Source organism: Buteo buteo, chromosome Z (assembly GCF_964188355.1).
Source record: "Buteo buteo chromosome Z, bButBut1.hap1.1, whole genome shotgun sequence".
In the NCBI taxonomy this organism is placed as follows: Eukaryota; Metazoa; Chordata; class Aves; order Accipitriformes; family Accipitridae; genus Buteo; species Buteo buteo.
In genome coordinates this window covers 9,953,279-9,978,619 of record NC_134204.1, presented here as the reverse complement: position 1 = coordinate 9,978,619, position 25,341 = coordinate 9,953,279, and the positions used below count along the sequence as shown (strand labels likewise).

The 25,341-nt window shown below is 55.7% G+C and overlaps 6 protein-coding genes across 31 annotated transcripts in view; 1 reads left to right on the top strand and 5 right to left on the bottom strand.

Moving 5' to 3' along the window:
• Positions 1-25,341, top strand: part of UBAP2 (ubiquitin associated protein 2) — a 171,086-nt gene that overhangs the window by 141,950 nt on the left and 3,795 nt on the right. For 16 of the 26 annotated variants that reach the window (XM_075020123.1, XM_075020119.1, XM_075020117.1 and 13 more), the window contains 5 exons: positions 20,188-20,266; positions 21,734-21,951; positions 23,336-23,435; positions 23,516-23,626; positions 25,120-25,187. In XM_075020123.1, the coding sequence (XP_074876224.1) occupies positions 20,188-20,266; positions 21,734-21,951; positions 23,336-23,435; positions 23,516-23,626; positions 25,120-25,187 (576 nt within the window). The remainder of the gene's footprint in view (positions 1-20,187; positions 20,267-21,733; positions 21,952-23,335; positions 23,436-23,515; positions 23,627-25,119; positions 25,188-25,341) is intronic. The other 10 variants (XM_075020120.1, XM_075020128.1, XM_075020116.1 and 7 more) reach the window with 3 other exon arrangements.
• Positions 2,167-3,100, bottom strand: LOC142026604 (interferon-like). Its single transcript, XM_075019774.1, has one exon. It carries the CDS (start codon positions 3,097-3,099, stop codon positions 2,524-2,526), a length of 576 nt encoding a protein of 191 aa, XP_074875875.1. The 5' UTR covers position 3,100; the 3' UTR covers positions 2,167-2,523.
• On the bottom strand, positions 5,331-6,264 carry LOC142026605 (interferon-like). The gene has a single exon (XM_075019776.1). It carries the CDS (start codon positions 6,261-6,263, stop codon positions 5,688-5,690), a length of 576 nt encoding a protein of 191 aa, XP_074875877.1. The 5' UTR covers position 6,264; the 3' UTR covers positions 5,331-5,687.
• LOC142026601 (interferon-like) lies at positions 8,483-9,416 on the bottom strand. Its single transcript, XM_075019769.1, has one exon. It carries the CDS (start codon positions 9,413-9,415, stop codon positions 8,840-8,842), a length of 576 nt encoding a protein of 191 aa, XP_074875870.1. The 5' UTR covers position 9,416; the 3' UTR covers positions 8,483-8,839.
• On the bottom strand, positions 11,647-12,580 carry LOC142026600 (interferon-like). Its single transcript, XM_075019768.1, has one exon. It carries the CDS (start codon positions 12,577-12,579, stop codon positions 12,004-12,006), a length of 576 nt encoding a protein of 191 aa, XP_074875869.1. The 5' UTR covers position 12,580; the 3' UTR covers positions 11,647-12,003.
• LOC142026788 (interferon-like) lies at positions 15,535-16,240 on the bottom strand. Its single transcript, XM_075020129.1, has one exon. It carries the CDS (start codon positions 16,108-16,110, stop codon positions 15,535-15,537), a length of 576 nt encoding a protein of 191 aa, XP_074876230.1. The 5' UTR covers positions 16,111-16,240.

Below are 25,341 nucleotides of genomic sequence, written 5' to 3'. Positions count from 1 at the left end.
TGGTGTGGTGGTGGTGGTGCGGGTGGGCGCTGTGCTTGGGGGGCTGCCGGGTGGCCGGCTTTATGCGGTGCCGCGGCTTTGCCTTCCTCGCTTTCCGACTGCAGCGAGTTTCCGGCTGTGGTTTTCGGTTTTGGCTGGTGGCTGTGGTGGTCTCGGGGAAGTGCGTTGGTGGGGTGGCCGTGCGTGGGGAGGGCGGTGGCGGTGCTTTGCTGGTGGTGTGTTGGGGGGAGGTTGGCTGTAGTGGTTGAGTGGTGGATGCGAAAGCGCTGGGGCAGAGCCCTTGGGGGCAGCTGTGGCGGGGAGGTGTGTTAGGGTTTCCGTGTGTCCTGCGGGGCGAGCTGTGGTGCCTCTTTTCTGCAGCTGAAGTTTCCCTTCCTGGCCAAGTGTCTTTTCCGCCTGTAATGCCCTGGTGCTGGTTGTGGTCTGTTTTCCTTTCACTTGCGGCTCGCCTTTGTGTTCGTCGTAGCTGGTCTTTCTTTTTTCTTTTCGTGTTGGGAAGGCTTGTGAAGTGATGTCACTTGGCAGAGCCTGGGGAGTCCCCTCGTGGAGCGAGGGCCTGGGGGTGGCGTCGGCGTGCGAGGGGGTGGCTCTGGGTGTAGGCACTTGAGCTTTGGCTGTGTTTGTGTCTGGGGCTGCCCCCGCTCGTGCGTTTGAATCTGGTGAGAATGGGGAAGAAAGGCAGGAGGAAAGGCTTGGGGAAGAAGGAAGGGGAAAAAGGGGAGAGTTTTGCTCCTGCTCTTGCTGCTGCGTCGGGTCGCTGGCTGTGGTGCCGTGCGTGCGCCCGCGCAGCAGGAGTCTTGCCGTGTTTTCCGTGCCTCCTCGCCAGAGGTGTCTGGAGTTCCTCGCAAAGAGGAAAATGTGCCCCGTAAGCGAAGGGTCTTGGGTTAGGGATGGCCTGCGGCCCTAGAGGAGGGGTGTCCGAGAGTCCTCTGGAGGTGGAGCTGAGCTAGCTGTGCTCTGGCTGTAGATCTCTGGTGGGGGGGAGGAGGAGGCGGAGGTTGCACTCGCTGAGGTTCTCGGGTCCCTTCCAGCAGCGAGGATCGTGCTCTGCCGGTGCGAGAGAGGCTGCCCCGTGTTTTCCGGAAGCTTTTGGAAGAGGGGAAGCGCGTGCGGGCGGTGGTGGCGGGCTGGGAGCCGTGGTCTTGTCAGGCAACGTTGTGCTGGTGGGCGCTGTGCTGGGGGTGCTGGCACGTGCGCGGTGATTTGGCGTACCTAGGTGCCGTCACCGCAGGAGGTGGGGTGGTGGTGGTGGTGGTGGTGGAGGTCCGTGTCCGGACCTTGTCCGTGTTGCCCTATTCCGGTTGGTGCTGCAAGGTGTCTTCAAGCAGCGCAACGAGAGGGTTTGTCGTGGAGAACGCCTGAAGCGTCGAGAGTGGCCGCGCTCGGCCTCATCAAAGCGACGATGTCTGCCGTGCGTCGCCTCCTTGGAATCGTGGAATGGTTTGGGTGGGGAGGGGCCTTGAAGGGCCATCTGGTCGAAGCCCCCAGCAGTGAGCAGGGCCGTCTTCGAGTCGACGAGGTTGCTCAGAGCCCCGTCCAAGCGGACCGTGAATGTTTGCAGGGATGGGGCAGCTACCGCCTGTCTGGGCAAGCCGTTGCGGTGTTGCAGCGCCCCGATGGCAGGCAACGTCTTCCTTGTATCTAGTCCGCATCCAGCCTCTTTTAGTGTAGAGCCGTTGCGCCTTGTCCTACCGCTACAGGCCCCATGAAAAAGTCTGTCCCCATCTTTCTGCTGAGCCCCCTTTAAGTCTTGAAAGGCCGCAGTGAGGTCTCGGCGGAGCCTCCTCTTCTCCAGTTGTCTGGAGAAGCCCAACTCTCTCGGCCTGTCCTCACCGGAGAGGTGTTCCATCCCTCCGATGCTGTTTGTGGCCCTCCTCTGGACCCGGCCCAAGAGGTCCGCGTCTTCCCTGTAGCGAGGACTGCGGAGCTGCTGCTGAGTGGGTCTAAAGCGGGGTGGAAGGGGGAGGACGTTGAGGAGACAAGGGCCGAAGAGGTGATTGTGATGGCGGCGGCTAGCCCCTGGCCGAGTTTTTGGGAAGAGGTTGAGGAAAGTGCCTCCCTGGGGAGGTGCCAAAGCGAAGAGTGGGCCCGGGATGTGTGCAGAGCCCTGTTTGGAGCAGGGCCTGGAGGAGGAGGAGGTGTTGAGTGGAGGCGGCTTCCCCCCAGCCCAGGCCAGGCCAGGCCAGCCCAGCGCAGCCTAGTCGAGGCCAGGCCAGGCCAGCGGCTCGTTTCCTGCGCTTCTGAGACAAGAGGCACGGGCAAGCTTTTTGCAACAGGTCTTTATTTTTCTGTCGAATAAATAGGTGAATAAATAGCTAGATCAAAACCATTGTGAAAATAAATAGAAGACGGTCTCTAAAGAGAGGAGCCGTCGGCGGAGGCTGAGGGTGGAGGGCGGTTCTTGCGTCGGCTCTCGCCGTGGGTCAGGGGAGGCGGGAGGGCAGAGGCGGGGATGGGGCGGTGGTGCAGAAGGGGTGGTGGCGGCGGGGCGCGGGGCCGTGGGGGTTGGTGGGGGTCGGTGGGCTAACTGGGGATGGTGCGGGTGAGGTTGTGGAGGTGTTGGAAGCAGACGCGAGCTTCGAGGCGGACGTGGTCCCAGGCGCAGGCGCTGTGGTTGTGGGTGTGGAGGAAGTCGTGGATGTGGCGGAAGTATTTGTTGACGTTGAGCAGGAGGTTGCGGGGCCCTCGGCCTTGGAGGAGCGTGGCGTTGGCTGGCAGGCACTGCTGGAGCTGGTGGATGTGGTGCTGGAGGTTGTTGAGGAGGTGGTGTCGTGCCTGGGCGTCCCAGTGTCGGGGGGTGGTGGGGCTGCTGAGGGTGGCGAAGAGGTGCTGGAGGATGCGGAGGGCGGTGGCGGCGGCTTGCTGTGGGTGGTTGGTGCGGAGGAGGGCGTCGGGGAAGAAGGGCGCCTGGTGGTGGTGGCAGGGCTGTGGCGGGCTGGGAGCCATGGCCTGGAGGAGCTGGAGGCTGTCCCAGGGGAAGGTGGCGTCGCGGGGACGCAGGTGGTGGCAGGCGAGGGCGGTGGCGAGAGCCGGGAGGAGGAGCAGGAGCGCCGGGGCGCCGTGCGGCCGGCGGGGCTGTGGGGTTGCGGGCGCAGGCATGGTGGGGCTGTGGGTGCTGCGTGGGTGGTGCTGGGCAGGAGGCTGGTCAGGCTTGGTGTGGTGGTGGTGGTGCGGGTGGGCGCTGTGCTTGGGGGGCTGCCGGGTGGCCGGCTTTATGCGGTGCCGCGGCTTTGCCTTCCTCGCTTTCCGACTGCAGCGAGTTTCCGGCTGTGGTTTTCGGTTTTGGCTGGTGGCTGTGGTGGTCTCGGGGAAGTGCGTTGGTGGGGTGGCCGTGCGTGGGGAGGGCGGTGGCGGTGCTTTGCTGGTGGTGTGTTGGGGGGAGGTTGGCTGTAGTGGTTGAGTGGTGGATGCGAAAGCGCTGGGGCAGAGCCCTTGGGGGCAGCTGTGGCGGGGAGGTGTGTTAGGGTTTCCGTGTGTCCTGCGGGGCGAGCTGTGGTGCCTCTTTTCTGCAGCTGAAGTTTCCCTTCCTGGCCAAGTGTCTTTTCCGCCTGTAATGCCCTGGTGCTGGTTGTGGTCTGTTTTCCTTTCACTTGCGGCTCGCCTTTGTGTTCGTCGTAGCTGGTCTTTCTTTTTTCTTTTCGTGTTGGGAAGGCTTGTGAAGTGATGTCACTTGGCAGAGCCTGGGGAGTCCCCTCGTGGAGCGAGGGCCTGGGGGTGGCGTCGGCGTGCGAGGGGGTGGCTCTGGGTGTAGGCACTTGAGCTTTGGCTGTGTTTGTGTCTGGGGCTGCCCCCGCTCGTGCGTTTGAATCTGGTGAGAATGGGGAAGAAAGGCAGGAGGAAAGGCTTGGGGAAGAAGGAAGGGGAAAAAGGGGAGAGTTTTGCTCCTGCTCTTGCTGCTGCGTCGGGTCGCTGGCTGTGGTGCCGTGCGTGCGCCCGCGCAGCAGGAGTCTTGCCGTGTTTTCCGTGCCTCCTCGCCAGAGGTGTCTGGAGTTCCTCGCAAAGAGGAAAATGTGCCCCGTAAGCGAAGGGTCTTGGGTTAGGGATGGCCTGCGGCCCTAGAGGAGGGGTGTCCGAGAGTCCTCTGGAGGTGGAGCTGAGCTAGCTGTGCTCTGGCTGTAGATCTCTGGTGGGGGGGAGGAGGAGGCGGAGGTTGCACTCGCTGAGGTTCTCGGGTCCCTTCCAGCAGCGAGGATCGTGCTCTGCCGGTGCGAGAGAGGCTGCCCCGTGTTTTCCGGAAGCTTTTGGAAGAGGGGAAGCGCGTGCGGGCGGTGGTGGCGGGCTGGGAGCCGTGGTCTTGTCAGGCAACGTTGTGCTGGTGGGCGCTGTGCTGGGGGTGCTGGCACGTGCGCGGTGATTTGGCGTACCTAGGTGCCGTCACCGCAGGAGGTGGGGTGGTGGTGGTGGTGGTGGTGGTGGTGGTGGTGGAGGTCCGTGTCCGGACCTTGTCCGTGTTGCCCTATTCCGGTTGGTGCTGCAAGGTGTCTTCAAGCAGCGCAACGAGAGGGTTTGTCGTGGAGAACGCCTGAAGCGTCGAGAGTGGCCGCGCTCGGCCTCATCAAAGCGACGATGTCTGCCGTGCGTCGCCTCCTTGGAATCGTGGAATGGTTTGGGTGGGGAGGGGCCTTGAAGGGCCATCTGGTCGAAGCCCCCAGCAGTGAGCAGGGCCGTCTTCGAGTCGACGAGGTTGCTCAGAGCCCCGTCCAAGCGGACCGTGAATGTTTGCAGGGATGGGGCAGCTACCGCCTGTCTGGGCAAGCCGTTGCGGTGTTGCAGCGCCCCGATGGCAGGCAACGTCTTCCTTGTATCTAGTCCGCATCCAGCCTCTTTTAGTGTAGAGCCGTTGCGCCTTGTCCTACCGCTACAGGCCCCATGAAAAAGTCTGTCCCCATCTTTCTGCTGAGCCCCCTTTAAGTCTTGAAAGGCCGCAGTGAGGTCTCGGCGGAGCCTCCTCTTCTCCAGTTGTCTGGAGAAGCCCAACTCTCTCGGCCTGTCCTCACCGGAGAGGTGTTCCATCCCTCCGATGCTGTTTGTGGCCCTCCTCTGGACCCGGCCCAAGAGGTCCGCGTCTTCCCCGTAGCGAGGACTGCGGAGCTGCTGCTGAGTGGGTCTAAAGCGGGGTGGAAGGGGGAGGACGTTGAGGAGACAAGGGCCGAAGAGGTGATTGTGATGGCGGCGGCTAGCCCCTGGCCGAGTTTTTGGGAAGAGGTTGAGGAAAGTGCCTCCCTGGGGAGGTGCCAAAGCGAAGAGTGGGCCCGGGATGTGTGCAGAGCCCTGTTTGGAGCAGGGCCTGGAGGAGGAGGAGGTGTTGAGTGGAGGCGGCTTCCCCCCAGCCCAGGCCAGGCCAGGCCAGCCCAGCGCAGCCTAGTCGAGGCCAGGCCAGGCCAGCGGCTCGTTTCCTGCGCTTCTGAGACAAGAGGCACGGGCAAGCTTTTTGCAACAGGTCTTTATTTTTCTGTCGAATAAATAGGTGAATAAATAGCTAGATCAAAACCATTGTGAAAATAAATAGAAGACGGTCTCTAAAGAGAGGAGCCGTCGGCGGAGGCTGAGGGTGGAGGGCGGTTCTTGCGTCGGCTCTCGCCGTGGGTCAGGGGAGGCGGGAGGGCAGAGGCGGGGATGGGGCGGTGGTGCAGAAGGGGTGGTGGCGGCGGGGCGCGGGGCCGTGGGGGTTGGTGGGGGTCGGTGGGCTAACTGGGGATGGTGCGGGTGAGGTTGTGGAGGTGTTGGAAGCAGACGCGAGCTTCGAGGCGGACGTGGTCCCAGGCGCAGGCGCTGTGGTTGTGGGTGTGGAGGAAGTCGTGGATGTGGCGGAAGTATTTGTTGACGTTGAGCAGGAGGTTGCGGGGCCCTCGGCCTTGGAGGAGCGTGGCGTTGGCTGGCAGGCACTGCTGGAGCTGGTGGATGTGGTGCTGGAGGTTGTTGAGGAGGTGGTGTCGTGCCTGGGCGTCCCAGTGTCGGGGGGTGGTGGGGCTGCTGAGGGTGGCGAAGAGGTGCTGGAGGATGCGGAGGGCGGTGGCGGCGGCTTGCTGTGGGTGGTTGGTGCGGAGGAGGGCGTCGGGGAAGAAGGGCGCCTGGTGGTGGTGGCAGGGCTGTGGCGGGCTGGGAGCCATGGCCTGGAGGAGCTGGAGGCTGTCCCAGGGGAAGGTGGCGTCGCGGGGACGCAGGTGGTGGCAGGCGAGGGCGGTGGCGAGAGCCGGGAGGAGGAGCAGGAGCGCCGGGGCGCCGTGCGGCCGGCGGGGCTGTGGGGTTGCGGGCGCAGGCATGGTGGGGCTGTGGGTGCTGCGTGGGTGGTGCTGGGCAGGAGGCTGGTCAGGCTTGGTGTGGTGGTGGTGGTGCGGGTGGGCGCTGTGCTTGGGGGGCTGCCGGGTGGCCGGCTTTATGCGGTGCCGCGGCTTTGCCTTCCTCGCTTTCCGACTGCAGCGAGTTTCCGGCTGTGGTTTTCGGTTTTGGCTGGTGGCTGTGGTGGTCTCGGGGAAGTGCGTTGGTGGGGTGGCCGTGCGTGGGGAGGGCGGTGGCGGTGCTTTGCTGGTGGTGTGTTGGGGGGAGGTTGGCTGTAGTGGTTGAGTGGTGGATGCGAAAGCGCTGGGGCAGAGCCCTTGGGGGCAGCTGTGGCGGGGAGGTGTGTTAGGGTTTCCGTGTGTCCTGCGGGGCGAGCTGTGGTGCCTCTTTTCTGCAGCTGAAGTTTCCCTTCCTGGCCAAGTGTCTTTTCCGCCTGTAATGCCCTGGTGCTGGTTGTGGTCTGTTTTCCTTTCACTTGCGGCTCGCCTTTGTGTTCGTCGTAGCTGGTCTTTCTTTTTTCTTTTCGTGTTGGGAAGGCTTGTGAAGTGATGTCACTTGGCAGAGCCTGGGGAGTCCCCTCGTGGAGCGAGGGCCTGGGGGTGGCGTCGGCGTGCGAGGGGGTGGCTCTGGGTGTAGGCACTTGAGCTTTGGCTGTGTTTGTGTCTGGGGCTGCCCCCGCTCGTGCGTTTGAATCTGGTGAGAATGGGGAAGAAAGGCAGGAGGAAAGGCTTGGGGAAGAAGGAAGGGGAAAAAGGGGAGAGTTTTGCTCCTGCTCTTGCTGCTGCGTCGGGTCGCTGGCTGTGGTGCCGTGCGTGCGCCCGCGCAGCAGGAGTCTTGCCGTGTTTTCCGTGCCTCCTCGCCAGAGGTGTCTGGAGTTCCTCGCAAAGAGGAAAATGTGCCCCGTAAGCGAAGGGTCTTGGGTTAGGGATGGCCTGCGGCCCTAGAGGAGGGGTGTCCGAGAGTCCTCTGGAGGTGGAGCTGAGCTAGCTGTGCTCTGGCTGTAGATCTCTGGTGGGGGGGAGGAGGAGGCGGAGGTTGCACTCGCTGAGGTTCTCGGGTCCCTTCCAGCAGCGAGGATCGTGCTCTGCCGGTGCGAGAGAGGCTGCCCCGTGTTTTCCGGAAGCTTTTGGAAGAGGGGAAGCGCGTGCGGGCGGTGGTGGCGGGCTGGGAGCCGTGGTCTTGTCAGGCAACGTTGTGCTGGTGGGCGCTGTGCTGGGGGTGCTGGCACGTGCGCGGTGATTTGGCGTACCTAGGTGCCGTCACCGCAGGAGGTGGGGTGGTGGTGGTGGTGGTGGTGGAGGTCCGTGTCCGGACCTTGTCCGTGTTGCCCTATTCCGGTTGGTGCTGCAAGGTGTCTTCAAGCAGCGCAACGAGAGGGTTTGTCGTGGAGAACGCCTGAAGCGTCGAGAGTGGCCGCGCTCGGCCTCATCAAAGCGACGATGTCTGCCGTGCGTCGCCTCCTTGGAATCGTGGAATGGTTTGGGTGGGGAGGGGCCTTGAAGGGCCATCTGGTCGAAGCCCCCAGCAGTGAGCAGGGCCGTCTTCGAGTCGACGAGGTTGCTCAGAGCCCCGTCCAAGCGGACCGTGAATGTTTGCAGGGATGGGGCAGCTACCGCCTGTCTGGGCAAGCCGTTGCGGTGTTGCAGCGCCCCGATGGCAGGCAACGTCTTCCTTGTATCTAGTCCGCATCCAGCCTCTTTTAGTGTAGAGCCGTTGCGCCTTGTCCTACCGCTACAGGCCCCATGAAAAAGTCTGTCCCCATCTTTCTGCTGAGCCCCCTTTAAGTCTTGAAAGGCCGCAGTGAGGTCTCGGCGGAGCCTCCTCTTCTCCAGTTGTCTGGAGAAGCCCAACTCTCTCGGCCTGTCCTCACCGGAGAGGTGTTCCATCCCTCCGATGCTGTTTGTGGCCCTCCTCTGGACCCGGCCCAAGAGGTCCGCGTCTTCCCCGTAGCGAGGACTGCGGAGCTGCTGCTGAGTGGGTCTAAAGCGGGGTGGAAGGGGGAGGACGTTGAGGAGACAAGGGCCGAAGAGGTGATTGTGATGGCGGCGGCTAGCCCCTGGCCGAGTTTTTGGGAAGAGGTTGAGGAAAGTGCCTCCCTGGGGAGGTGCCAAAGCGAAGAGTGGGCCCGGGATGTGTGCAGAGCCCTGTTTGGAGCAGGGCCTGGAGGAGGAGGAGGTGTTGAGTGGAGGCGGCTTCCCCCCAGCCCAGGCCAGGCCAGGCCAGCCCAGCGCAGCCTAGTCGAGGCCAGGCCAGGCCAGCGGCTCGTTTCCTGCGCTTCTGAGACAAGAGGCACGGGCAAGCTTTTTGCAACAGGTCTTTATTTTTCTGTCGAATAAATAGGTGAATAAATAGCTAGATCAAAACCATTGTGAAAATAAATAGAAGACGGTCTCTAAAGAGAGGAGCCGTCGGCGGAGGCTGAGGGTGGAGGGCGGTTCTTGCGTCGGCTCTCGCCGTGGGTCAGGGGAGGCGGGAGGGCAGAGGCGGGGATGGGGCGGTGGTGCAGAAGGGGTGGTGGCGGCGGGGCGCGGGGCCGTGGGGGTTGGTGGGGGTCGGTGGGCTAACTGGGGATGGTGCGGGTGAGGTTGTGGAGGTGTTGGAAGCAGACGCGAGCTTCGAGGCGGACGTGGTCCCAGGCGCAGGCGCTGTGGTTGTGGGTGTGGAGGAAGTCGTGGATGTGGCGGAAGTATTTGTTGACGTTGAGCAGGAGGTTGCGGGGCCCTCGGCCTTGGAGGAGCGTGGCGTTGGCTGGCAGGCACTGCTGGAGCTGGTGGATGTGGTGCTGGAGGTTGTTGAGGAGGTGGTGTCGTGCCTGGGCGTCCCAGTGTCGGGGGGTGGTGGGGCTGCTGAGGGTGGCGAAGAGGTGCTGGAGGATGCGGAGGGCGGTGGCGGCGGCTTGCTGTGGGTGGTTGGTGCGGAGGAGGGCGTCGGGGAAGAAGGGCGCCTGGTGGTGGTGGCAGGGCTGTGGCGGGCTGGGAGCCATGGCCTGGAGGAGCTGGAGGCTGTCCCAGGGGAAGGTGGCGTCGCGGGGACGCAGGTGGTGGCAGGCGAGGGCGGTGGCGAGAGCCGGGAGGAGGAGCAGGAGCGCCGGGGCGCCGTGCGGCCGGCGGGGCTGTGGGGTTGCGGGCGCAGGCATGGTGGGGCTGTGGGTGCTGCGTGGGTGGTGCTGGGCAGGAGGCTGGTCAGGCTTGGTGTGGTGGTGGTGGTGCGGGTGGGCGCTGTGCTTGGGGGGCTGCCGGGTGGCCGGCTTTATGCGGTGCCGCGGCTTTGCCTTCCTCGCTTTCCGACTGCAGCGAGTTTCCGGCTGTGGTTTTCGGTTTTGGCTGGTGGCTGTGGTGGTCTCGGGGAAGTGCGTTGGTGGGGTGGCCGTGCGTGGGGAGGGCGGTGGCGGTGCTTTGCTGGTGGTGTGTTGGGGGGAGGTTGGCTGTAGTGGTTGAGTGGTGGATGCGAAAGCGCTGGGGCAGAGCCCTTGGGGGCAGCTGTGGCGGGGAGGTGTGTTAGGGTTTCCGTGTGTCCTGCGGGGCGAGCTGTGGTGCCTCTTTTCTGCAGCTGAAGTTTCCCTTCCTGGCCAAGTGTCTTTTCCGCCTGTAATGCCCTGGTGCTGGTTGTGGTCTGTTTTCCTTTCACTTGCGGCTCGCCTTTGTGTTCGTCGTAGCTGGTCTTTCTTTTTTCTTTTCGTGTTGGGAAGGCTTGTGAAGTGATGTCACTTGGCAGAGCCTGGGGAGTCCCCTCGTGGAGCGAGGGCCTGGGGGTGGCGTCGGCGTGCGAGGGGGTGGCTCTGGGTGTAGGCACTTGAGCTTTGGCTGTGTTTGTGTCTGGGGCTGCCCCCGCTCGTGCGTTTGAATCTGGTGAGAATGGGGAAGAAAGGCAGGAGGAAAGGCTTGGGGAAGAAGGAAGGGGAAAAAGGGGAGAGTTTTGCTCCTGCTCTTGCTGCTGCGTCGGGTCGCTGGCTGTGGTGCCGTGCGTGCGCCCGCGCAGCAGGAGTCTTGCCGTGTTTTCCGTGCCTCCTCGCCAGAGGTGTCTGGAGTTCCTCGCAAAGAGGAAAATGTGCCCCGTAAGCGAAGGGTCTTGGGTTAGGGATGGCCTGCGGCCCTAGAGGAGGGGTGTCCGAGAGTCCTCTGGAGGTGGAGCTGAGCTAGCTGTGCTCTGGCTGTAGATCTCTGGTGGGGGGGAGGAGGAGGCGGAGGTTGCACTCGCTGAGGTTCTCGGGTCCCTTCCAGCAGCGAGGATCGTGCTCTGCCGGTGCGAGAGAGGCTGCCCCGTGTTTTCCGGAAGCTTTTGGAAGAGGGGAAGCGCGTGCGGGCGGTGGTGGCGGGCTGGGAGCCGTGGTCTTGTCAGGCAACGTTGTGCTGGTGGGCGCTGTGCTGGGGGTGCTGGCACGTGCGCGGTGATTTGGCGTACCTAGGTGCCGTCACCGCAGGAGGTGGGGTGGTGGTGGTGGTGGTGGTGGTGGTGGTGGTGGAGGTCCGTGTCCGGACCTTGTCCGTGTTGCCCTATTCCGGTTGGTGCTGCAAGGTGTCTTCAAGCAGCGCAACGAGAGGGTTTGTCGTGGAGAACGCCTGAAGCGTCGAGAGTGGCCGCGCTCGGCCTCATCAAAGCGACGATGTCTGCCGTGCGTCGCCTCCTTGGAATCGTGGAATGGTTTGGGTGGGGAGGGGCCTTGAAGGGCCATCTGGTCGAAGCCCCCAGCAGTGAGCAGGGCCGTCTTCGAGTCGACGAGGTTGCTCAGAGCCCCGTCCAAGCGGACCGTGAATGTTTGCAGGGATGGGGCAGCTACCGCCTGTCTGGGCAAGCCGTTGCGGTGTTGCAGCGCCCCGATGGCAGGCAACGTCTTCCTTGTATCTAGTCCGCATCCAGCCTCTTTTAGTGTAGAGCCGTTGCGCCTTGTCCTACCGCTACAGGCCCCATGAAAAAGTCTGTCCCCATCTTTCTGCTGAGCCCCCTTTAAGTCTTGAAAGGCCGCAGTGAGGTCTCGGCGGAGCCTCCTCTTCTCCAGTTGTCTGGAGAAGCCCAACTCTCTCGGCCTGTCCTCACCGGAGAGGTGTTCCATCCCTCCGATGCTGTTTGTGGCCCTCCTCTGGACCCGGCCCAAGAGGTCCGCGTCTTCCCCGTAGCGAGGACTGCGGAGCTGCTGCTGAGTGGGTCTAAAGCGGGGTGGAAGGGGGAGGACGTTGAGGAGACAAGGGCCGAAGAGGTGATTGTGATGGCGGCGGCTAGCCCCTGGCCGAGTTTTTGGGAAGAGGTTGAGGAAAGTGCCTCCCTGGGGAGGTGCCAAAGCGAAGAGTGGGCCCGGGATGTGTGCAGAGCCCTGTTTGGAGCAGGGCCTGGAGGAGGAGGAGGTGTTGAGTGGAGGCGGCTTCCCCCCAGCCCAGGCCAGGCCAGGCCAGCCCAGCGCAGCCTAGTCGAGGCCAGGCCAGGCCAGCGGCTCGTTTCCTGCGCTTCTGAGACAAGAGGCACGGGCAAGCTTTTTGCAACAGGTCTTTATTTTTCTGTCGAATAAATAGGTGAATAAATAGCTAGATCAAAACCATTGTGAAAATAAATAGAAGACGGTCTCTAAAGAGAGGAGCCGTCGGCGGAGGCTGAGGGTGGAGGGCGGTTCTTGCGTCGGCTCTCGCCGTGGGTCAGGGGAGGCGGGAGGGCAGAGGCGGGGATGGGGCGGTGGTGCAGAAGGGGTGGTGGCGGCGGGGCGCGGGGCCGTGGGGGTTGGTGGGGGTCGGTGGGCTAACTGGGGATGGTGCGGGTGAGGTTGTGGAGGTGTTGGAAGCAGACGCGAGCTTCGAGGCGGACGTGGTCCCAGGCGCAGGCGCTGTGGTTGTGGGTGTGGAGGAAGTCGTGGATGTGGCGGAAGTATTTGTTGACGTTGAGCAGGAGGTTGCGGGGCCCTCGGCCTTGGAGGAGCGTGGCGTTGGCTGGCAGGCACTGCTGGAGCTGGTGGATGTGGTGCTGGAGGTTGTTGAGGAGGTGGTGTCGTGCCTGGGCGTCCCAGTGTCGGGGGGTGGTGGGGCTGCTGAGGGTGGCGAAGAGGTGCTGGAGGATGCGGAGGGCGGTGGCGGCGGCTTGCTGTGGGTGGTTGGTGCGGAGGAGGGCGTCGGGGAAGAAGGGCGCCTGGTGGTGGTGGCAGGGCTGTGGCGGGCTGGGAGCCATGGCCTGGAGGAGCTGGAGGCTGTCCCAGGGGAAGGTGGCGTCGCGGGGACGCAGGTGGTGGCAGGCGAGGGCGGTGGCGAGAGCCGGGAGGAGGAGCAGGAGCGCCGGGGCGCCGTGCGGCCGGCGGGGCTGTGGGGTTGCGGGCGCAGGCATGGTGGGGCTGTGGGTGCTGCGTGGGTGGTGCTGGGCAGGAGGCTGGTCAGGCTTGGTGTGGTGGTGGTGGTGCGGGTGGGCGCTGTGCTTGGGGGGCTGCCGGGTGGCCGGCTTTATGCGGTGCCGCGGCTTTGCCTTCCTCGCTTTCCGACTGCAGCGAGTTTCCGGCTGTGGTTTTCGGTTTTGGCTGGTGGCTGTGGTGGTCTCGGGGAAGTGCGTTGGTGGGGTGGCCGTGCGTGGGGAGGGCGGTGGCGGTGCTTTGCTGGTGGTGTGTTGGGGGGAGGTTGGCTGTAGTGGTTGAGTGGTGGATGCAAAAGTGCCGGGGTATCGACATCTGGGGCAGTTATGCTGCTGATGTGGTTTTTTTGTGGTTTCTTCTTTCCCTTCCAGACTATCTTTCTTGCTTGTTGTGTTCTACTGAATTTCTCTTACTGGTCAAGTCTTTTTCCTTGTGTATTGCCCCCGTATTCTTTGTGGGTTTTTTGTTTTCGTTATATTTGTCATCCTTGTTGTCTTATGAATACATCATGTCTCTTTACTTTTTGGGGTGATTTGTCAAATGATGTATTTCTCAGGAATCTCAAAAGCTCTCTAAGTCCAAATGTCCTTTGAGGATGTGGCTTTTTGGCTAAGGACTTGAGCACTCTGTGTTCATTGATGAAGCTTCTATCTTCTCTGTGCTTCTGTCTCCTCTGTTTTAACTTCTTTGTGATTGGGGATTATAAGTCTTTCTAAGTTGTTGGTTATGAACAACGAAAGAGATGCAGCCAGGAAGTTTTTCATGTAGGGTGATTTTTTGTATTTTTGCTAGTTGTGTAAGTTTTTGCAGCCACTGTGTTTGTGCTGTGCAGAGGAAAAAGTCCTCTAGAAACAATTCAATTTTTCCATTTTTAAGTGTTTGCCTGGTGAAATGCTTGTGTCACGTGTTATGTGTTCACACTACTGGAACATCTCAGTTTTTCTTGTATTTTTTCATTTAATCAGTGTTCAGGCATCATTACTTTTCAGTTTTTAAGTTTTTTTTCAGTGGTCTATTTAGCTCTGGAGGTCCTGAGCACAATCTGGTGCTCAGGGTAGGTAGTGTCAGAGGAGCTTGCTGATGGTGTTGTCCGGTGATGCTTTTGGATATATCTCTAGGAATGGACATCCCACAACCTCCCTGATCCCTTTTCTGGTGGTGTATCACTTTCATGATAGAGATTATAATAATGTGTTTATTCTGTCGTGTTTGAATTCCCTGTGTTCCAGCTTGTGTCATTATCTCTCCTCCCCTGTTTTTATGTCTGAGGAAGGTTTGCTTTCTTCAGCCACCTCCGAGAAGACAGAGCCAATGAGGTCCTCTCTGCCTGACATCACAGGGTATTTCTTGTTAGAAGGAACATCAGGAGGACTGTAGTACCACCTGGAAGTTGCCTCTTGAGGGGTCCTGCTATGTACCTGAATATGTTTGGTTCCTCTTGTTTTCTTGCTCTCCAGCTGCATGGGAAGTGTCTATTTGTGTTTGCACAGAGCAGTGTCCTGGCAGTTACATGGTGGTGGAGGTGGTGTGACTGAGCATGGAGAACAACCTCTTTGTCCTGTGTGGGAGGAGACCAGAGCTGCTGAACTTCTGTGTTGTCTTGCTTGGGCTTATCTGAGGAGGACAAAGCACCCAGCGCAGATATTTTTGGGGTGGTGCTTGGAGGTCAAAGGAGCAGCTGGTGCTGGTGGTGCATGGGCAGTTTCCTTCGTGGGGAACGCTGTGCTGGTCTGTGCTGGTTGCTCTGGATCATGTTGGTTGGTGGTGTTTGGGGGATGTACATTTTTGTTTGCTAAGGATGCATTGGGGTGAAGAAGGCCTAGGCCACTGTGCTCTATGTAGTGGGGCAGGTCTCCACAGCCACTGGTGTGTGAGCACAGGCAGGAGCGTCCCAAGCCAGTTGTGGTGGTTGTAGGAGAGCAATAAGCAGTCCTGGGCATCTCCTGTGTTTTTTGTGGCTTTTTGGTGTTTCGTGGGTGGGTTAGTAGCACTGGTCTCTGCAGGTCTTGGTGGGTCCCCTCCTTGTCTCTTTGAGGTGTACCTCGTTCATGCCACCCTGCTTGGTCCCAAGCAGTGCTGTGGCATTGCTGAATGGTTGATTGTGGTGGGGTGGTGGTTTGGAGGTGGCTTTCATGTCTTGGCAGTGGGAGAGGGTTGGGAAGGGAGAGGGTGGGTGGTGGGAGAGGAGGAGCACACAGGGCAGCTATCATGTCGTTTGGGCAAGTGTGTGCTCTGAGGGTCTGGCACCGGCGGGAGATGCCTGTGGGGTTCAAGGACCATGGTGGGTCCTGAGAGTGGCCTGCTGTCCAGAGCCTTCGACCAGGGCAGGAGGCATCAGTGGGATAAGCTGCAGGAGGGAGACTCATCCCTGCCTGCCTGCAGAGACCCTGTCTTTGCCTGTCAGATATATGCATGATGACCACCTCTTTTCTTTTTTCTTCTTTTTTGTTTTTACAAAAGGTCTTTATTTCCAACAAGTGAATAAATAAATAAATAATAAATAAATAAATAAAATGGCAAAATAAATAAATAGAATTCTGTGATAAATAGTCATTGGCATGAGTTCCCTCCATCAGGGGAGGTCGCAGTCCGGACGGGCTAGATAATGCCGCGGGTAATAAATACCACCCTTCCCACCCCTCTCCCCATCACCTTGCAGCTGTCCATGAGCGTGCAGCACAGCAATTTCCTCCTCTTTCCTTTCCAGCAAAGGTGTGGACATGATGTGGGTGCATGGGCTGTGCCACAGCCTGGCCCCAGTCTCACCGTGGTCATGCCCATTTCCCCATCAGCGTGGGCTCCTGGCTGGAAGAGGCATGAGGAGTGCTGAGCAATCCCGGCCTGGGCTGCTGCTGCCTCCCCTTGATCTGTGGCCGCCGGCGTTGGCTGGGGATGGGCGTTTGGCGCGGGTGGGTTTGGCGGAGGGCAGGAGCAGCTCAGCTCTTCATCTGCCGCGTGAGTGTGTCCACATGTTGGAAGCAGACGTGAGCTTCGAGGCGGACGTGGTCCCAGGCGCAGGCGCTGTGGTTGTGGGTGTGGAGGAAGTCGTGGATGTGGCGGAAGTATTTGTTGACCTTGAGCAGCAGGTTGCGGGGCCCTTGCCTTTTGAAGAGCGTGCCGTTGGCTAGCATGCATTGCTCCAGGTGGTGGATGTGGTGCTGGAGGTTGTTGAGGAGGTGGTGTCGTGCCTGGGCGTCCCAGTGTCGGGGGGTGGTGGGGCTGCTGAGGGTGGCGAAGAGGTGCTGGAGGATGCGGAGGGCGGTGGCGGCGGCTTGCTGTGGGTGGTTGGTGCGGAGGAGGGCGTCGGGGAAGAAGGGCGCCTGGTGGTGGTGGCAGGGCTGTGGCGGGCTGGGAGCCATGGCCTGGAGGAGCTGGAGGCTGTCCCAGGGGAAGGTGGCGTCGCGGGGACGCAGGTGGTGGCAGGCGAGGGCGGTGGCGAGAGCCGGGAGGAGGAGCAGGAGCGCCGGGGCGCCGTGCGGCCGGCGGGGCTGTGGGGTTGCGGGCGCAGGCATGGTGGGGCTGTGGGTGCTGCGTGGGTGGTGCTGGGCAGGAGGCTGGTCAGGCTTGGTGTGGTGGTGGTGGTGCGGGTGGGCGCTGTGCTTGGGGGGCTGCCGGGTGGCCGGCTTTATGCGGTGCCACAGCTTTCCTTTCATCATCATCATCTGGACAGAATTTCCCTGTTTCCATTTTCAGTTTTGCTTTCCGTTTGCTTTCTCCTAAGGACTTTAGTTGTGCTTGTCAAAGTGCTAGCGGGAGGTGGCCCTGCCCTAGGGAAGAGGAGCTGGTTCTTTCCCAGGGCTGCAGTAGGCGTGTGGGGAGAGCCCAGCTCCTGTGCTGTTAAGGTTCAGTGGGGGTGAAAGCAGCAGCAGCAGAGGCTTTGGGGGCAGCTGTGCTGTTGATGTGTTTCAGGCTTTCTTTTTCATCTGTTTTGTGAGTTGTCTTGCTTGGGTTATATTTTCAATTTCCTCTGCCTGTAACATCTATTTTGATTATTTCATGCTGTTGTGCTATTTGTATATATGAGTTAATGCATGTTTTCCCTTATTTCTTTTAGACAAATATTTTTAGTTCGTCTTTCTTTTTTTTTCTTTTTTCCTTTTCCTTTTTCTATAGAATCTGCAGCTTTGCTGGTGGAGTTGTTCCTCTCTCTGCAAATATCTTACAGACTATTTTTGGGTCCATCTATCATTCTTGCCCCCGCCCCTCCTCAAGTTATTTGTCCTCACTGTGTTGATATTTAGAAATAAATGCATAAATGTCATGAAGGATTTTTCAGCAACTATTCATGCAATGATTGTGATTTCTACATTTTGGTGGGGTTTTTTTTTGTTTTTTTGATTTGTTGTAGAAATTAGGCAGCATTAGGTATATGGGAGGCAGGAGCAGGTGGGAATAGTTGTCTTTGATGTGCTGGCCCGCTTACATATAGAAAGTGAAAGTGGGCAGAGTTTGAAGTGCAAGTCATCACTGCTTCCTGGGAAGCTTCCAGTAAGCAAGAAGTATTGGTGGCTGCTGATACGGCGAGAACAGGGGTTTCTCCTGAGGTTTGGGAGGGGATTCTTTTTTAATTTAATTCAATTAATTAATGTGTATGTTGGTACTATAAATTGTTGCTGGTTTTTGGTTTTGTTTTTTGTTTTTGGTTTGGTTTGGTTGGGAACGGGGGTTGTATGTGTATTACATTGGGATATGCTATCTTTTCTGTTAGTCTGTTGCAGGCTGCCTGTGTAGCAGAGATTTTTAAAAAGCCTTAGCTAGTGTCTGTGGTACCTAGCGAGCTGCTTGTTGGAGCTTAAATCTATTAACTTCAGAATTTTTCAGTCCTTTTCTGATATTTCAGTTTTGACTTTAGGCATCTTCTTCTGCATGCCTTCTCTAGGTCAGGAAATACCTGTGTTGTTTGAAGAGCAGAGTATCTCTTCCGATGATTTCCTGTGGGAGTGCATAGATAACTGGCTTGCACTCACATTTTTCTAATTTTTTTTTGTTTTGAATGTATGTATGCACAGATGTGTGGGATAGGGATATGCAGTGCTGATGTCGTTTTCCCCTGCCTGAGAGGCAGTGGGAATAATTGCAATCCTTAGACCCTGTTCTCATGTGGATTTGGTTATATTTTTTCCAGTTTATATAGGGGAGAATGCTAGTGTGTGAGTTCCAGTTCATGGTCACCAAATCCTGTTCAGATATCTTCTCCAAATCTGCTTATGGTGGTGTTTTCCTCAGAAGGAAATGGGAACACTGCTTTTTGGTAACCTGCTAAGACTTTTAATGTGAATTTGTTTGTGTTTTGTTAAGTGATTCATGCCAGAATTGATAAGGTGGCATTACCTGGGAAGGAAAGGATGATGAAATACAGCACCAGTTCAAGTTACAGAAAGCACCTGCAATACTAAATCTTTGCTGGATTATTTTATGTTCAGTGATGGAGGACTGGTTGTAGGAAAGAGGGGGCGATGCACAGAAATGCAGCAAGGTGGAAGGTGCTGTCAACTGTGAGAAAGCATTTAAGGTGCTGGGGGATTTGCAGAGAGGGGTATGAAGGAGGAGGATGTTATTCCAGTGTTGGAGAATGTGTGGAAATGGATATGTTAGTGGTTAAAGCATTAAATCTTGATGGATTGAAGGTGGCAAGGAGTAAACCATGAGAATTAGGAGGAAAAACACTTTAGTAGAGTACCAGCCCTTCAACATGTGAAGTTCACCCAGAGAGGGAAGGGCAAACTTTTCTCTTTTTCTCCCAAAATGAAGACAAAATGCTGCTTTGGTTTTGCTGGCATTTCCCATCATCTCAGTGTGTGAGCTTTCTAGGGTGAGGACTGTCTTACCTTCCGGTAGAGGACCTAGAGGAAAGTTCTAAGGCAGTGGTCTCCACCTTTTTTGATCACGCACTCCATCAGTAAAAAATTTGTGAGTGCTCAACCCCAATACATTTTTATTTCTAAATCGTATACATATTCTACTGTACTAATTTGTATGTTATTGTGGTGGCTTAACCCTGCCTGGATGCCAGGTGCCCACCAAAGCTGCTCTATCACTCCCTCCTCCTCAGCTGGACAGGGGAGAGAAAATATAACAAAGGGCTCGTGGGTCGAGATAAGGACAGGGAGAGATCACTCAACCAAGTACCGTCACGGGCAAAACCGACTCAACTTCAGGAGAATTAACTTAATTTATTACAAATCAACAAGAGTAGGGTAATGAGAAATAAAACCAAATCTCAAAACACCTTCCCTCCACCCCTCCCTTCTTCCTGGGCACAGCTTCACTCCCGGATTCTCTACCTACTCCCCACAGCAGTGCAGGGGGACGGGGAATTGGGTTTACAGTCAGTTTATCACACGTTGTCTCTGCCGCTCCTTCCTCCTCAGGGGCAGGACTCATCACACTCTTGCCCTGCTCCAGCATGGGGTCCCTCCCACGGGTGACAGTCCTCCATGAACTTCTCCAGTGTGGGTCCTCCCCACGGGCTGCAGTTCTTGATGAACTGCTCCAGTGTGGGTCCCTTCCATGGGCTGCAGTCCTTCAGGCACAGACTGCTCCACTGTGGACCTCCATGGACTGCAGGGGGACAGCCTGCCTCACCATGGTCTTCCCCATGGGCTGCAGGGGAATCTGCTCCGGCGCCTGGATCCCCTCCTCCCCCTCCTTCTTCACTGACCTGGGTGTCTGCAGGGTTGTTGCTCTCACATGTTCTCACTCCTCTCTCCAGCTGCAGTTTCTGTGCCTGCTGCAACTTTTTTTCCCTTCTTAAATCTGTTCTCCCAGAGGTGCTACCACCATTGCTGATGGGCTTGGCCTTGGCCGGCAACGGGTCTGTCTTAGAGTTGGCTGTATTGGCTCTATCGGACACAGGGGAAGCTTCCAGCAGCTTCTCACAGAATCCACCCCTGTAACCCCCCTGCTACCAAAACATTGCCACACAAACCCAATACAGTTATAAAACATACAAAAAAATAAAAATTGAAAAAGGATGAAAGGTTAAACAAGCACTGTTTTTAAATTTTTAAAATCTTATTTATTAATGGTACCAAACCCATTTTCTTCATGCACCCCAATGGATTGTCTTGCACACCACACTTTGGAGAATTCTTTTCTGAGGTCTCCTTTACTGTAGTTTAAGTAAATTTTCCAGTCATCCAGTAGTAACTCTTTTTCTCCATATTTTTTGTTAATGTTTGTGCTGATGTTTACACTTTTAGAAAACAGGGCATAATACAAGGGCAAAACCTTTAGACTACATCCATGTTGTGATTATGGTCTTGGCTTGACCCCAGGTCTTTGGCCCTCAATGGCCTGTTGGTCTTCCAGACTTAGTCTTACTGGAAGAGGATGGCTCAGAGATGAGGACTGGGAGGGGAAAGCGCTTAGTTGTTGCCTTTAACTTACCATTAAAAGATGAAGTACTTGCACATAATATTAAAAAAGGCTATAAAGTAGGTTTATTTTGAAGTTGAGGATCAAGGTAAATCTTCAGCTCTGCTCTAAGCAGTAAGGTCAGCTTCTGCCTAAACTTCCTTTAGTTCTTCGTTTTTACATTTTCTTATGTGTATAATATGTGTTAGTAAACGATGTTTTTTCTTTCCAAGGATTATTATGGAATTACATTCCCTGCTCCTGCAACTTTGACAGGCAGAGATGGGAGCCTTGCTAACAACCCGTACTCAGGTGAGTGCTGTTTAAAGATGAGGATGGTAAGTGAGATGTGCTGATTCGTAAATGCAGGTCATCCTGCCTTTGCTGAAAGAGCAGTTGTTTTTCCTTTCTGTAAGCAGTTAACCTATCAGTCCAAACTGGTCAAACAAAAGCAAGCATCTCCCTCTCAATCCTGACATTGATGTTTCTTCATGGTTTTGGTCAGTAATTGATATGTGACATCCTCTGGGACTAAGTTGGATAGCCTTTGAGTATAAGTGCAAAATTATTACAAATGTAAACAGCAGTGTCATCTAGTGCCCTTCCCAAGCACATATACATGCTTGAAAAATATTCCGTAGCTTAATCATTCTTCTCAGAATTCAGCTGGCTTGCTTTTCTTTTTTGGCACTGAAGTAGACACCCCCCCTCAGCAGCTCTCCATACTTTGTTACTGCTATTCTAGCACTTGTATGTTCCCAGCAGGAGCTGCATCTAGCAGGCTCTCCCCCACCCTCCCCAAATCTAATGGATTTCATTCCCAAAAGCATGTGGCCTAAGAAGCCTTTCCTCATTCCTGCTCTTGTTCTTCAGTTATCATCATGCAAAGATGACATTAATGCCATCCAGGATTTTCAGCCAGTAGTTTTCATCCATTGCCATCTGATTACAGCTTAAAACTGTAGACATAGGCATTATAATTCCTATAATGATGGTATTGAGTGTTGTCATACTTCTTGTAACAAAAGGGAATACTGGTTGGGAATGAGATAGATGTGATTGATGTATGTCACCTCCCTAAAAACACGTGAACATGCTGCTCTCTAGGCTGCCAGAAAATGCAAGTGTTCGGGAGTTTTCTGCTTCGTAATCACTTCTCTGGGGAGGCTGCTTTTGGGTTAATAACCGAATTTCCCTTCCTACTTCTTCAATAAGGTGGCCCACGATGCAAGCCTTGCTTTCCTGGCCTTCAGCTACTGTCTCCAGAACTTTGGTGGTGTGAGGAACCGGACATCTAACTAGTCATGCTTGACAAATAAACAGACATTGACAAAAATATGCCCATCACTGCCTGTAAATCCTAACTTGCTTTCAGCCCATGAAGCTTAGCTAATCAGTTTAACCTCTAGGAGAGTCACACTTTAACCAACAACCATTTGCTCTTTGGCTACTTACCATACTTCTGCTTTTAGCATGTTTTATTGCAATGATCTGATAGTAATGAATCTTCTCAGACTGTGTGAGATAGGTAAGTATTGGTACCTCCATTTTTTCAATGGATTAGCCATGGCACGGAGTTCTGTGCCATGAACAGGCAATGTCCCTGTGGCTGTCAGGAGCAGAGACCGGGAGAGTGCTTCCCATGAACAACTGCAGGCTTTCAAGTGTAGGATGTGCTCTATTCTGTAGCTCTTTACTTGTATTCAGAGGATTTGAATCCTTTGAGTCCTCCACTTTTGGAGTAGCTTTGATAGCTTTTCTGATCAGTTCTTTCTTCAGCAGGTGACGTTACAAAATTTGGCCGCGGGGATTCTGCCTCCCCTGCTCCTGCTACCACGCTTGCCCAGCCGCAGCAGAACCAGACGCAGACTCACCATACAACTCAGCAGCCCTTCCTCAACCCGACCCTGCCCCCGGGGTACAGCTACACTGGGTTACCTTATTACGCTGGTGTGCCCGGCGTACCCAGTGCATTCCAGTATGGGCCAACCATGTTTGTAAGTGTGACAGCCTAAACTCTAACCCTCCCTTTGTGCCTCTCTGGTTTTGCTCTCTCCAGCCCAAACCTTCTGCATCTTGGAATTATAGAATGGTTTGGCTTGGAAGGGACCTTCAAAGATCATCTAGTGCCAACCCCCCTGTCTTGGGCAGGGACGTCTTCCACTAGACCAGATTGCTCAAAGCAGCATCCAACCTGGCCTTGAACGCTTCCAATGATGGGACACCCACAACTTCTCTGGGCAATCTGTTTCACCCTTGTCTTAAAAAATTTCTTCCTTATATCCAATCTAAACCTACCCTCTTGCAATTTAAAACAATTGCCCTTTGTCCTGTCACTACAGGGCCTGGTAAAAAGTCTGTTCCCCATCTTTCTCCTAAGCCTCCTTTAAGTATTGAAAGGCTGCAATAAGGTCTCCCTAGAGCCTTCTCTTCTCCAGGCTGAACAGCCCCAACTCTCTCAGCTTTTCCATAGGAGAGATATTCCAGGCCTCAGATAATTTTTGTCGCCCTCCTCTGGACCTGCTCCAACAGGTCTATGTCAGTCTCATACTGGGGACCCCAGAGCTGGATCTAGTACTCAGGTGGTATCTCATGAGAACAGAGTAGAGTCATCTTCACCAGTCTGCAAGGGACCTCCAAAAACATGCAAGCATGAGAAAATAGCTGCAGTCCTTTCCCCAAGAAAACAGGAAATTTAAAAGACTAGAACTCATGGACTCCCGCGCAGGTTACTGTAAATACCAGACAGCTACAGCTCATGGACTCACTGTTTCTGTAAGTCCTTGTCAGTCTCTGGAGAGTCAAGGGGAGACCCAAAGCTGAGTCAGCGAGCTGAGAGTGCCTAGGAAGTTCTTTCAAGGACTGAGGAGACCTGGTTAAGTCAGAGAGCAGTGCTGGTAGTCTCAGGAGAAGAAGGTTATTTGGGAGGAGGGGATGCTCCAGGCAGAAGGGTAGATGAGTCTATTTTAGGGCCCTGTAGAACAGTATTTTATGAAACAACCTGAGGCAGAAATTGATGTTTCATTTGATTCTGGAGTGAGTGCACTGTGGTTGCTCCTTCTTGGGTTTGTGGGTAAGAATTTGGTGTTTTAAGCCAGTGTATGAAAGAAATACACAGCCTGTTCTGAGAGAGGTTTGCCCTGCAATTAGAGGGGCGAGTGGCTCTAGTAGAAAACCTGGGGCTTGCACAAATCGACTACAGCAAGTTACTGCTGGAAGCATGAGTGCCATGTCCCATGCCACGCCAGTGCTCCCAACTCCAGATTAAATTTCCCACATGAGGTGGAGGTGCCTTCCCCACTAGATGGCAGAGGAAGGTTGTGTTTTGCATGCCATTCCCTAGTTAACAGCGCCTTTTGTTTGTTCCCTTCCTTTGTCCAGGTACCTCCAGCATCTGCTAAACAGCATGGAGTCAACCTGAACACAGCGTCGACTCCTTTCCAGCAAGCAAGTGGCTATGGGCAGCACGGCTATGGAGCAGGTATGCTTACTACTGCGCTTCTCACGTGAGCGTCTGCAGAGCTGCTTGCACGCTGTAACACCTTATCTTGTACACACCAGCAGGCTATGATGACTTAACGCAGGGAACGGCAGCTGGAGATTACAGCAAAGGAGGCTACAGTGGATCATCTCAAGCACAAAACAAATCTGCTGGCACTGGACCTGGGAAAGGTAACACATGAGACTTGAGGTTGCTCTTGAGTGGGATTTAGTAGGGCAAACTCCCAGTGCTGTGCAGTCAATCCAGCAGCCAGCTCTAAACAGGGTCACCATCCAAGCTGTTTCTCCATCTCCCGTATACAAAATGTTTTTTTAATGGCCCAGGTGTTTCTTCTAAACCTTATGGCTGAACTTTGTATAAGGATTTGTGTGGCTGATGTGCAGCTTTGTCCACAATTATACATGGGAGAAATGGTGAGCTGTTTCCTCTGCCGAAGTTTTTTTTGCTGAAGTATAGTGGTCCTGCAGCAGTGCTGTGTTTTTGAAGCCTAAGCAGTTGGATGCTGCTGCTGAAATGGTCCTCTACCAAATGATGACTAGATTTTTAGTTTCTTGGTAGGCACCTAAGATAGCTGTGTTTTAGGGGCGAGCAGGGCAGTTCACACATCTCTGGGCTGTTGTTTCAGCTGCTGTCTGTACACTCTGTAATTCATTGCATTGTTTCATGCCTGGAAATGTTTACTTTGTGACTGTAAAGGCTGAAGAATTTATACAGCTTATATGGAAGCTTTATTCTGCACATGCTGGTTAGACCTGAGAAATGTATACTGAATTGCTTAGCACTAACTAGCTCATCCTTGGTCTTAAGCAAATACCCAGCATTTGCTGTGCATTTGAAATACCAACTGGACTGTCTTCAGCCAAGAGCTGATCACACTGTCCTCTGTGGGGAGCAGTGTCCTAGGAAAGGTACAAGCTTAGAGCAGTGCACACTGTCTGAGTCCAGTCCTGATTCACTGGCCAAAGAAACTGCTGTTTTTATTCTGATCCAAGTAAAATGATTAGAGACAGTCTTTATAAGACTGAATTAAGCGGCTGGTTTGAGAGCCACCTCGCTGGCGAGTGACTGTTTCTGAGCCTGTTATGGCACCAGCTGGTCCTGGTGGAAGCCACCGTGAATGAGTGATATTAATTCTCTCAGGGCAGAGGAGCACTGCAGATCTTGCCCTTCTGCAGGATGTGAAAGGACAAGGGCTCAAATGTGTAGCAGACGCTGAGTCTTATTGCTCAGTGCCCTACTGGAAAGCTCTTGAATGCTGCAATAGAGCCAAACACATCCCTAATCCTAGGGGGGAGCTGGCTTTTCACAAGCTTAAATGAGTGTTCGGTGCAGCCAGCTGCTGCCTGGTGAAGTGCATTTGAATCCAAGAGGTGACTGCTGGGTCATGGACATGAGTGATTTATCACAGTAGGCTGGTTTCCTACTTTGCAGTGGGAGCAAGGAACTGAACCCTTTCTTCTGTTCCCATGTGGGGTGCCATGGGTCTGAGAGCATGAAGAACCCTGCCGGGCTGGCCGGCAGCAGCAGCAGGGCATGTGGTGCAGCGGCTGCAGACAAAGGTGCATCCACTGAGGCTGCTGGAGGTGCCAGGAGCAAAGCATGGGGCTCATGCTGGGTGGTCATTGACTTTCTCATTGTTGGTGTTTTTTTTTTTCTTTTCCAGGTGTTTCTGTGACCTCAAGTAACACAGGTGTGCCTGATATCAGTGGCTCAGTCTATAACAAGACTCAGGTGAGCAATGCTGGACCCTCCTCCCTCATGGCCTGAGGCCAGGCCAATGGCTCCCCTTCTGTTCCCAGGCTGGTTGGTCTCAGAGTCGGCAGGCCATGGCATTTCTTATGCTGGATCTGTTTGCTGTCGGAGTGGAGTCTTGCCCTCAGTCCCA